Here is a 13,007-nt window from a genome sequence, read left to right as displayed (position 1 = left end):
TTAAAAACTCAATGCACGTCGATGAGAGTATCATTACGTTATATGTAGATCCCGCGGGTGTTCTGAGAATCGCTTACCTGGACGCAAACGCCATCGAAAAAAAAAAAAGAATAAACGAGATTAATCGCTGCAACGTGTAAAAACATGCGTAGGAGTTACGTAGAGCGATGGCGCAATTAGTTTTGCGGAGATTGCTAGGAGGAGTGGATTCACAATGCACTCGCAAGAATTATCCAACACAAGCAAATCCGAACGCGCTTGCTTAAGTTATGGCGCGTTCTATGCGTACGCAGCTCTTTACCGGCAAAAGCAGAAAACAACCCTATCAATTTCAAGATACATAAATTACACAATCCGTATACGTGTGAAATAGTCGGACGTTAATGAAACGTGGAATTATTCTTCGCGGAATTGATCGGGCATTATTTTAACGATAAGTAATACCATAGAAAGAGTAATCAATTTTTAAAACGGTGATAACAGTAATGGTACTTGACATTGATAAAATATCAGGGGCATATCGGAGGTGTCGGCAATCAAACACATTAATTATTAATAAAACAATTATTTTACTCTTACCTGTAGGAACGATTGGTTCGAAAGAAAGTGCCGTGACTCAAAACGGTAAATTTTCTCAACGCTTTACACTCACATTAAATCAATATGTCATTATCATTAAGTTTATGATAGTGACATATCGTTAACTTTAATTCCTAAACACTGAAAATAGTTGCGAGTGCAAAGATGATTCGATTTATGCAGATATATAAACAAATCTTGTCGGCTGCTCGAGTCTCTCTTTCCTTCGAGCCGTTTCGTTGTGCGTGGGCGTCGAGTTAATTCACGAAAAAAGCACACTTACATCGCAGGCGTTAGAAACATCGCTCGTCTCCGTCTCGTCCGGTGTGGCCAGGGGCGCGCGGGGGGACGCGGGGGGCGCGAACGAATCGTCCGCTTTCCCCTCGTTATCGTCTCTCGTCGCCTCGTTAACGTCACCGCTGCGTTCCGTCTCGCCTTCCTTCTCGACGCCGGCTGATTTCGTAGCTTCCTCGACCGTGGTCCACGAGTCCAAATTCTCGTCGGCACATTCGACGATTCGCTTCGTTTCCGAAAAGATGGTTACGCTCGTGTCCGATACCACGATCTCGGTCTTTTCGATGAATGTCAAATCCGAAGCCGACAACTCGCTCGAGGATTCGTCCACCGGCTTCTGCGCGTCCTCCGTGATATCCTTCGGACACTCCGGGACGGATTCGCTCTCGAGGATCGATCCCGATGTTGCCGATGAACCGGTGATTCCTGGTGATGTCACGATCTGAGACGATTCTTGACTGACCTCTTCGCTCAGCACGCGACGCTCCATAGCGAGGAACTCCTGCGTACTGACCGTCTCCGTGATCTCAGACTGGCCGTCGTCGAAACTTTTAAATTGCTTCCGGGTACAGCGAGGATCCTCCTCGTGCTTCTCGCTCAGCTTGGAGTCTGCCTCTTCGACGATTTCGGAAGACGACTGTTTGTCCTGAGAAATCGGCGACGCCGAAATCCTTTCCTCGACATGTCCGGAGGAATCCTCAAGCTTCTCGATATGTTCATTCGTGGAAGATTCTTCGTTCGTGGAAGGAAACTTTTGCTTACTAGAATCTCGATCTTGGTAGAGCGCTTCGTCGAAGTTGTCGGAGAACTGCTGGCTGCTGGAAAGCAACGCTTGCTCGGTGCACGTATTCTGAGCGACGTCCATATTCGTTTCACTTTCTTCATTGACACTGATGCAACAAAGATTCGCGTCGTCCGGTATCTTTTGTGCAAGTTTCTCCTCCTCATTTACGGAACAAGTTTCCAAAGATTGGGGGATCGACGTGTCGATGAGATCGCTCGTGACGTTACTAGAATCCGGGACGTCTGTGGCAGGCACGACACGATCCTTGGTGATTGCCTGATGTTCTTCGCTGTCAATGGGTTCGTCTCGATTCGTCGGCCAATCGTCGTCGCACATTTTCTGAACAACTATCGATGCAGCCTCGACTTCCGGTTGCTCAACAAACACATTTTCCTCCTCGTCGCGCAAATATACTGGTTCCGGTTTCGCGACGTCGACATTGACATTCGGGGACACGTGACCGTTTTGATGGGGTTCCTCGATCAGTGAATAATGTTCGCTTTCGGCGGCTATAAACTCAGCGTTAATGTCGATAGGATCCTGTCGACGATCTAGGACGATCCTCTTGATCGTCTCCGGTTGAGTGACGACGGATTGCTCCTCGAGGTCTTCGGCGACGTCATCGTCGCTCTTGCTCGAGCAAATCCTTAACGCCAGCTCGCTCTCTATCAACTCCTGCAGGCTCTTATCCTCGTTATCAAGCTCGTTACGCGTATTGTTTGTGAGTACGAGATCGTCATCGTCGTCGTCGTCGCACAATGAGATTAGTTGATTGTTACTCGCGGTTAAATCATCCAAATCAATCAAACCGTTGTTAGACTGAACACCGCACACCTCGCTCTTCTTACTACTTACTACATTGATCGATTTCTTCGTCGCCACCTCCGCCATCGTGATGATCACGTGCGATCACACCGTGGACGCACCTGGAAAGAGACGATCAGAATTTAAATAAGTGCATTTCGATAATGCGACATTAAGATGGTAATCGGACTCGTTCGACTTGAAGAATATTAATGCTACAACTATAATAATCCTATAAAATCCTTTATATTTCGATACTTCGTATATAATATATTCGAATATTAGGCTTCTCTCTTTTTCTGGCGCGAACAAGAAGGATGAATTTATAAGCGTTTAATATAGAGATTCAAATTAATAGAGTTGAAACTGGGCAACGGGAACGCGAAATTTAGAACCGATAAATAACATTCGCGAGTAACCGGTTTCCGTATATAATTTCGAGCTAGAAAGTGCGAGATGGAATAAAAATTCCACGGAGCGAGAAAACGTAAGACGCTACGCGTTAAATTAACATTTCGAATAATATAATGAAAAATACATTTATTTCGACAATGCTTTAATTATTTCTATATCGAATAAAGATACATGTCAAAATTAGATTATTTCTACATTAATCTCAAGATTAAAAATTATAAGGGAGACAGTACAAATTTCTAAAGATATCATAGAAATTTATATGTTCAAATATTTCAAGATTCTCGGTAAATCTTCTCATGATAAACTTTTTTACATATTTGTGAATTTTATAATCAATCATAATAACGCATATCGAAAATAATAATTTATTTAGCTATATTTATCATAGTCCATTCCTGCATTCTATGCGGCATATAATAAGCGTATTGTATGTATGTGTGATCTCTTCGATCCGCGCACTTGACTTTCTCCGTATCGGTGTGCGAAGAAAGCTCTTCAGGGACGCGCACGGTGAACCATCTGCCACTCGATGAAGTAGCGACGGTTTATGGTTATGCAAAATATAGTTGGCGCAAGTGGTCGGGCAAGATCAGGGTCGAGAGGATATATAGCGCGCTTGTTAGGCAACTCCTGCCAGTCGCTTAAATAATACTCGCTTAAATTTATTTATCGCGTTACATTTTTCGTCGATTTTATCCTATATATGCTAATTAAATTAATTTGCACGAACATTACATTCAATAAGTTTGCCGTATGAAAAGATGATACGTAAAATATATCGTTAAGTGTTGAGCACGCAACAATAATTTTTCGCATATATCAAATTAATATCATCGTATCCTGAAACATCCGAACTATATATATATATGTATATATACTTCGGTATAATGCGGTATAATCATATATATTATCGCATCTGGCTTCGTGCACTCTCGAAAATTTCTGACCCCGCTTACGAAATCGTCGCAACGGAATGCGTATGATATTCTCATACGCGGATGTGCGAGCACCGAGATGCACCAGGAGCACCAAGTCTGCCACGATATTAACGGAAGTTACGCCTCTATAGAACCCAGTCGCGACTGCAAACCGGCGTTGTTGGCCGGCAGGCCAATCTTCTATTATTAGCCATTCCGCACGTCGCGCATTTATATTTCTGCGACGGAATGCACTTTCAAAATATGAAATTCAAAACTCATAAAGAATATTCTCGAGATAAAATTTTGAGGAAGTCGTTATTTATAATCGCTCTTTCATAATCAACAGTATCCCGTTGAAGCCGTGGAATTAAAAGCAACATAGTCATGTCGTTGTCTAATTGAGATTTCTCGATGTTTTTTTCAAAAATTAAAGCAAAAACTATCTATGATATAATATTGTAATTCGGATTAAGAATTGATTTAGTAAATTAAAAATGGAAAACAATTTTAGGAAATTTTAATTGGATATCCTAATTTCCACCGTTTTATCAAAAATGCATAGTCTCCGTTCGTCTTCTTTTTCGGTTGCGTGGGAGGTAACGGTCCCCCGTTTAATATACCCTCCGTAATTTGACAAATTCCAGCGCTGGAGTATGTATATGTGTACATCCCCAACCGTAAAAGTTTATAAACAGAGGGGGCAGTAGAGCCGGTTCGACACGATATAAACCAACGCGATGCGGCGAGTTCAAAATTAGAAAGTAATGCGTGGGGCAAGCGTTTTTATTTATACGCGCGCATCGGCTTCTTTCCGTCCTTAAAACGCGATATCGCGCGCAAAAATTTTTATTTTGTTTGTGATTCGAGCCACCTATTCGATTCTTTCGCAGCTGTTTAATTTAATCGCCCTCTCTCTGTCAGCATCACTTTTCACGATTCCATCTTTTCTCCTCTTCTTAACGCTCTCTGCTCGTTTAACTCGTTCTTTTTTTTTTCTTCTCCCTCCCTCTCTCTCTCTCTCTCTTGCTCGTTCCTCTTTACACGATGTTTCACCGAGGTCGTTCCTCGGGTTCACGACCGAGGCACTCTTTCCCTCCCTTTCTGTCTCACTCTCTTCTTCTTCTGCCTCTACTCTCCTACCCTCTCGCCCCTCTATTCAGCCCTGCTACTTCGCCTTCTCTCTCGTCTTTGGCTTCCCTCTCGTTTCAACTTCTCTCTATTTTTAGAATGACACACTACCGCGATTCAAAGACGCATCGTACAGAGAGTCCTCGGAAAATATACTGCCCAAATGTGGTGAGCGAACGAGAGCGAATGAGAGCGAATGAGGCGATCCAGGGGAAAGAGAATTTTTCTCTCTTTCGGGTCACGCGACAGATGCACATGTGATATGTATTCCTGCCGTGTTATAGGGCCGAGTCGTAACCCTTGCCATATGACCAGCTCGCGGGAAAGTAAAACTCGCGAGATCGCCTGAACAGATTGTAAGGCATTGATGGTAATCTTGTGAGTTGGATACTACTTGAAATCCGAGTTAAATTATTATTAAATTATTTCGAAGAGATTCATCGAACGTTAAATATCGTATAATCAAAATTTCACCCAAGATATTCGAGACACTTGTTTGCTCGAGAATTTGTAGTCCATAACAATTATTGTAACTTTGATATACATCGTTTTCTTACAAAAGTATTATAAAAGTATTGTAATTTCAAGGAGCTAATAAAAGATAATTGATCACGCAATCGGAGTTCGCCGGGCGTTTCTCTTTAAAAATTTCAAGACTCGACGCTCATTTCACGGTGAGATAAAGACGGCAGATACGCGCGACAACGCGAATTACGGTAATAAATAGAATCCGCTTACGCTTTAATTATGAGCCATTAAAAAGAAAATGCTTCGGCGATCAGATCGTGGTCCAAATAACAGAATCGTATCGGCCTCGCGCTCGAGAATGCACGCGCCTTCGGGTGTTGCGCATGCCGTTGTCTCTTTTCGTGCTCGAAAATGTTGCAATCGCGTTATATAGTAATGCCCTCGCTAAGTATACCTCCGAGAATACCAATTCCACGTGTGTACGGCAGAATCGTTGGAAACAAGCGAGGTCTGTTCATTCGCAAGAGTACCCACCGCTATGTATGGTATATCCGCGATCCTCAGAGCTCTTACTCTGGAATTAAAGCCACGAACGGTACCGAGCTCGCTGCGTAGACTATGAACGCGGTCAATAAGTTAACAAGCGACTCTGCGCGCAATTACATTCGATCGAACCACAATGTTGAAAATAATTTAATATTAAATTTCTACGTAATCACATACACGAACGGCGAATTAAAAATATTTTAAACGTCTATCGATCTTGAGTTATTTCAGATTAATGAAAATAATAATTTTGTATATAATTGCGATATAATTAAAAATATATTTAAGATAATCGTCTCGTTATTATTAATCTTTTTATTATTAATATACTTGTTCAATTATATGGCTATATAATTTCAAAATTCGGGTTAGGGTTCAATATATAATTTTTGCACTAACGTAATTATCTTTAAAATTCGCCGACCTTTTGACGCAAATGATCAAACGTGAATCGGTGTCGTCGTCATTTCCCTGTATCTTGCGAGGACGACTTTCAGGCCGTGATCAATAATGTAAATTTTATTTCTGTTCGGGGCTCTTGAATAATGCGGACACTTTGCTGTCCGGATTAATCGCGATAGGTCTTCATCTCAATAGCGTTTTACCGGAATAATATCGCGTCGGTGATTCCATTCGATATAAAACGCTGCACTACTTTACATAGCCGCGTCAAATTAGAATTTCTAAGGATTGCCAAATAATTCGATTATCTACGCACGTATTCCTCCATTCAATTGCTTTTAATTTCTTCAAACATCTTAAGATGCACGTTTCGCTGTATTAATTAAGGAAATATTTCGATTATTCGCAATAACGCGGTTTGTAATGTTATACATGTATTTACAATTTATTTTGCATATTATTAATTTATTAAGTATTATTAATTTACTTTCTCCGCGACGTAATATAATTTAAATATATTCTAATTAATAGCAGTATTGTAAAACAAATATATAGATGTTTCGATAATTCGATTTGCTCATTAAATCCATAATTGAAATGAAATAAAATAATTATCATAAAAATAAAATTATAGACGATAATCTGACAAATAACTTAAGAAATCGATGAATCTTTAATGTGATTTGAATTATTGTGTAATAACTCGAATCTTTATTAAGAACCCTCCACGCCATCTTCTTCCTCTCCTTGTCTGTATGTGCGGTGTATGTGATACGGTCTTAAATCATCCCTGAAAAATAAAATCCGTGGAAACGCGGCGCACGCACGAATGCGGTCTTCCGCGTGTCTCACGCACGGTGTGCGCTTTCATTGCACAAGACAAATACATAAGGCACGGTCCCGTTTCTCCCTCTTTTCTCTCTCTCTCTCTCTCTTTTGGACGCACCCGCGGTGTCCCCTTACAGATTTCTATATGCAACTATAATTAGGTAACCGACACCGGCAGACTGCCGTCATAGGAATCCCTGTTAATCTATGTTAAGCTATGCCGCGGCGGAAAGTGTGGCGAGCGCGAATATTTTCGGCGCGAGGAAAGCCGAAATTAAACAGCCGTACGGCGTAATTTTGCCGCAGCGTATATAATGCTTATATCCGGCCTTACTTACTCATCTCCATTTCCTCCTTTTTCCCCCCCATTTCTTTCTCCTCTTATCGCTCTCTTTGGAAATGCGCGCATAATTTCGGGCACGCGAATGAGCGGTGTCGTCGTAAATCGGCGCTCGCGGTGAGGAGTCTCGCATTTTTCTCTCTTTTTTTTTTTCATCCCAAAGATACGTAAAGTTCGTATCTCCTTCTCGTTGTACGAAGAATTTCGTACGGCGATTCCTTCGCCGAATAATAGAATATTTTTGCACGCAGAGAAGAAGCTGGCACGAGTCGAATTTTTATTTTCGCGCGATACGGAGGGAGACCTTGTTTGTAACACGAGACCTCTACCTGCGCGTTTACACGAGAAACGTGGATTAACGGGATAAAGTTCTATGTCAAGGACTGAAATCCGATCAATTTGCCCGCGCTCGTTCGATCGCGGATGAGAAACGGCGACGACGCGACGCGACGTTCGAGTTCGAGCGGCGACACACGATCGCGCGCAGCTTCCGGCTTTGTGATTAAGCTCCGCCATCTCGTCGCCTTCCGCAATTTCTATTTCGATCGATGCAAGCGCATATGCGCGTGCAGCACACGATTCAGTAGAATACGTAATCATAGAATATCTCATTTTCTCTATTCCTTTTTTTATAGGAGCGTATGTATTATTCATTAAAAAATATTATTTTCATTAATCAAACGATGTCGTGTAAAAAAGGAATTGATTAAATTTGCGATTTCTAGATTTAAAAAATCCAATCCATCAAATTCTTATTCAGAGTTTCCCATAAAAACGATAGCAATTTCGGAGAAAAATCGCGACGAGGACAGGCTTCCTAAATAGTCTCGATGATACGCCAAGTATTTTCGGAGCGCATAAATATTTAGGTAGAACGTCTCAGACGAGAGACGTAGCGATACGAATGGAGTAAGAACGTAAAAATGGGATGCGGCCTCTTTCGACGTGTTGTCGGACAACGACGCTGATATACGGTTTTACGGATCTCTAGCTGGCAAGTACGATATAAATGATGCGCGATATCCTGCGTGAATCTTTATCGTTCACAGGTGAAAATCCGGAATGTAACCAAGTGTTTGTCAACTCGCATTTTAACCGTCAAAAGTGAAAATTTTTACGGTAAACGTATTTTTACAAATAGACTATTGAATAAGTCGAAGACTGATTATTTTTACTGAGTTATCTGCGTGTTATAAAACCCTTATTTCATCGAATTCTTTTGGAAAAATTAATATTAACAGATACTGGAAGAGCTTTATCGCCAAGAGAAGGAATGCAGTAGCTATTATACATCTCTCCTTTAATCAATCATTCGCTGGACATTATAATTATGGATAATGTCGTTAAACTTTTCAGATTTAATTTTATAACAATTTCATAAGATCTCTTACAATTCACAACGCGATTCTGCCATAATTTTCTATATGCACATTAGGAATGTAGTCGTATTAATCAGATATCGCGCTTCATCGCTACCAGGAAGAACGCGCTTTTTCACGCAGACGAGCATTGTTCGACAATTGGCTTGCCAGACACCGAGCCGAGTATGCGTTACGCGTGTCGGTGCATGGCACTTACCCACTTCCCGCCCATCGCACGCATTACGCACGCGGCGCGCGTAATGAGAATGCAGGCGGCGCGTCGCGATCCTTTCCGAATGAACTAACGCGTGTATCGCGGATCTCCGCGCAGCTGTCGATCGCTGAGCGCTTTGTTTCGAAAATAGCCGCGAAATTGATGGTCAGACTCGCGGCTTTCCGACCGCGAAATCACGCGGAAACCGCGAGGTTTCGCTTCATTGAAACATTTACAAATCAATCGTTCGATTTAAAAGGAAAATGCGGAATAAACTAAGGTAAATTAAAATGACAAAAAGTACAACAGCAAATGTCATATAAATTAAATAAATTATATTTTTATGACACATGATATCGTATATAAAAACGAACTTGAAAGTATTGTAATTTGTAATATGTATAAATATGTGACAAATATAATATAAATATCTTTGTGCTAACATAATTTTTCCACTATAAAAATGTAACTTAATTACATGAGACGAACAAAATAAATTTCATGTCCTTAAACTATGTCCATTTTCCTATTTGAGTATATCTCTTTTCCATGAGTTATGTTTTCGATAAGAAGCTGATAAAAATGTGAATTCAAACAGTGGCAGATAGTAAACTATCTCTGTATTTCCATAAGTTTTCATCGTTTGCTCAAACATATAATATATATGTATATTTCATGGACAATAGAATATTGCCGCATTTGCATTTGATTGAATCTCGCTTTCGCGGAATTAACTTGCAAATTGGACTTCGATTTATATCGCAATACAAAGCAATAGCGATGCGATGGATGAGCGATCACTCTTGTATTACCAATAATACCAATAATAAATTTGTTTTGTGTTGCGCGTTCCTTTATTATATATAAATAAATTTAATTTTTAATAAAGTCAGTAGTACGAAGAATTTTTAAAATGGTGATCGAAAAATTTCTCTCTAAGCGAAGAAAATTCCCCCATAAAATAATTATTCTTGATTAATAAAAATTATATTTAAATTAACATTACTAAGATTATATATATATATACGCATACACACAATTATACAGTCTTTTCCGCGAGGCGGCCGATGAGGCCGAGTCCCGGAGTCCGAGCGGGTTCAACGACCGCTCGAGAATCGGTATTCGCGGCATTCCGCGGAACGAATGAAGATGACCGAGCGAGAGCCGCGCTCTCGCTACGTCAATTACCACCGATCGCATATCGCGAACAATGAACGATGAGAGTCTCGCTCGCTTCGCTTTATCAAGTGACGGCTGAGTAAAGCGGAATATCTTGCCGTCAAGGTCACCGGAAGCGGTCGAGCGCACCGCTCTCTCGGCCGGATATTCGCCAACTGATGCAAATAATAGACCGTAAACGGGAAAAATGCGAGGAGGAAGACGCGTGCACTGTGCGTTTCTACACACATTCGGAATCTCGCGTAGCTAACCGCATTAATTAACCGCAGCATTCCTGGGAGAATTCCTTGGGAGAATCACATTCGATTGACAAGCTGAGATATTAAGCTAAGGTTTTTTTTCATCGATGTCCTGTCGTATGCAGAGTTGTACCGGGGTGTACGGAGTCAAAGATACGATTAATAAAAATATTAAAAGTTCGTTAAATAAAATTTCAAATGATATAAAATTTCATTATTTACATTCCTTACCTCTTCGTCTCTCTCTCTCTCTCTCTCTCTCTCTCTCTCTCTCTCTCTCTCTTATTCTTATTCACTTAAATATTTAAATATATTAAGAAGAAAGTTATCTCTTTGAAATTACTCTGTCATATCTAAACGGCTCGAGAACCCTCAATGAATTCGAGAATCAACACGGAATTGAAGATCAATTTGAAATGATTTGGAAAAGCATCTGTTTCCGTCAGAATCGAAGGCTTGTACTATGTTACATTACAGTTGCATTTCACATAGCTGACGTGCAAGCATGCGTTACACCGCACGCTCATGCGTCTTCGCTTCAAGAAGTGCAATGGAAAGCATGTTGCAAAATTTCGAAACAGCAACGTCGTTGACACGAGCGTAACAGAGAGATTCAATTAAATCTCATTAGGGTATCTCCTATTTGCTGAAATATCTGCTCGAATTATCTTTTTCCACAAACTTTTTTTTATTCATTTAAATGAGCCTTAATGAAATTTTGACTTGCCAAAAACTTGACTTTGAATTAAATATTTATCTAAAATAAAATGTTAAAAATACTTGCAAAAGAGAGAAGAGGAGGAGAGAGAAAAAGAGAGAGAGAGAGAGGGAGAGAAGAGAAGATATTTCACGCAAATAATTTTCAAAAAATCAAGTTTTTATATTAATAGAAAAATATCCGTAAATGTAGAAAAAGAATTTTAAATATCCAAATCTGACTACAAATCTATTTAATGAATGAAAGAAAGCCGCCTTATTTATGTTTTATTCGCGATCCAATAATTTTGTTGAGCGAAGAAGAATATATCGGTATGCGACGAAGAACACTTAACACGATATTAATCCTGTCATATCCTGGAAGACGACACGCGGAAGAATGCGGGTTGTGTTGCAGGTTGCAAAACAGATTGAAGACAGACTCCATGCCCAATAACGCGCGACGCGGGATCGTTATGCTACGAGCGAATTAATGAAGCGTGCATGCTCGGGAGAGAAAGCTGACGTTTGATCTCTCGCAGCCGGCGGTATAATGGGATTTTATTCTTTTCCTCCATAGCACCATAGGCGCGCTCTCGGTGTCATTTACCACTTCTCCCTTGGGAACGAGTGTTTCACATCGTCCGCCGCTTTCCTCAATCGCGGTCAATCGTTGCATCGATAAAGAAAAAAAAAAACGAGACGCGTGCGAGAAAGAGAGAAAAACACAACTCATTGCATATGTCGGAAGGATTTACATCTTAAATGCCAAAATGCGTTCGCGCGTGGACGATGGGTATTAACAGAATTATGCGCAGCGGTCTTAAAACTCAGTCTTAAGACCTGCGAAGCGCGAGCTCTCTCCTCAATGTAGACATCTTCGGACCGTCTGTATATTATCGAGATGAATATATACATCAGCGAAGAAAATGAAGCTTGAAAATGAATTGTCTATCTCGATGTCTTGTGTAAAAAAAAAAAAAAAAAAAAAAATCTAAAATTTAGAACTACAAGGGAATTTCGAAAGCTAAATACGGAGAAAATAATAATTTTAAATTTGGTATATAAATTTTAACGTAATATATAATAATAATATGGCAACTAAAAAAAATTCCTGGAACATGCTTTAATTATGTGTCATTAAAGGAAACACGAAAATTAAGGATAAAAAATAAGGAGAAGGCTTTTAAAGCGCGACGCGTACAAACGAGAAGAAATTTTCGAGTGGCCCCTCGCGAGTCAAACGAACTTAAGGACCGGAGTAGATTTAAGCGTTCGGGCCAAATAGCAGCCCGTATAAATAGACGCTTGTCCTCGATTTCTCGATGAGCAAATGAACCGGATGCCGAGATACTTAATACCCACCAGATGGTTAACATAGCACTTCGATTCAGTATTGATGGAGCTTTAACGGCATGAAAAAGTCGCATTCACGATCATCCAGGCAGCCCGAGGCACGTCAATGAAATTCGTTTGTCAGTACGAACGCTCGATATTGGACAGATATCGATTGACATGGCATCTCGAGAGTACGTTTTCAATATAATGCTCACTTTGTTACCCGCATTTTGTCTCAAGAATCACACTTTTGACACTTTAATTGATGATTCAACTCGCGCGTGCGCGAGCTCGTTGACATTCTTGACATTCTCTCATATCGCTCTTTCTAACAATTATAATAATTAAATTGTAAAAAAGACAAGATAATAAAAACTTTTATTAGTCAACAACTATGATAAGATAATTTAAATTCGCGTCATCTCTATTTTTTTATTTCGATAACGCCGGTACTAATTCGAAATAAAATC

At 40.3% G+C, this 13,007-nt stretch overlaps 1 protein-coding gene across 11 annotated transcripts in view; it reads right to left on the bottom strand.

Moving 5' to 3' along the window:
- Positions 1–13,007, bottom strand: part of LOC138935057 (xin actin-binding repeat-containing protein 2) — a 63,504-nt gene that overhangs the window by 29,880 nt on the left and 20,617 nt on the right. For all 11 annotated transcript variants that reach the window (XM_070299352.1, XM_070299353.1, XM_070299351.1 and 8 more), the window contains one exon: positions 863–2,583. In XM_070299352.1, coding sequence (XP_070155453.1) covers positions 863–2,548 — 1,686 coding nt within the window. In that variant the 5' untranslated portion in view covers positions 2,549–2,583. The remainder of the gene's footprint in view (positions 1–862; positions 2,584–13,007) is intronic.

The sequence above is a fragment of the Polyergus mexicanus genome, unplaced genomic scaffold (assembly GCF_030449975.1).
Source record: "Polyergus mexicanus isolate NDT 795.1 unplaced genomic scaffold, iyPolMexi1.0 SCAF_7, whole genome shotgun sequence".
Classification (NCBI taxonomy): Eukaryota; Metazoa; Arthropoda; class Insecta; order Hymenoptera; family Formicidae; genus Polyergus; species Polyergus mexicanus.
The sequence above is the reverse complement of the archived record's forward strand: the minus strand, read 5'-3'. Positions and strand labels throughout refer to the sequence as shown.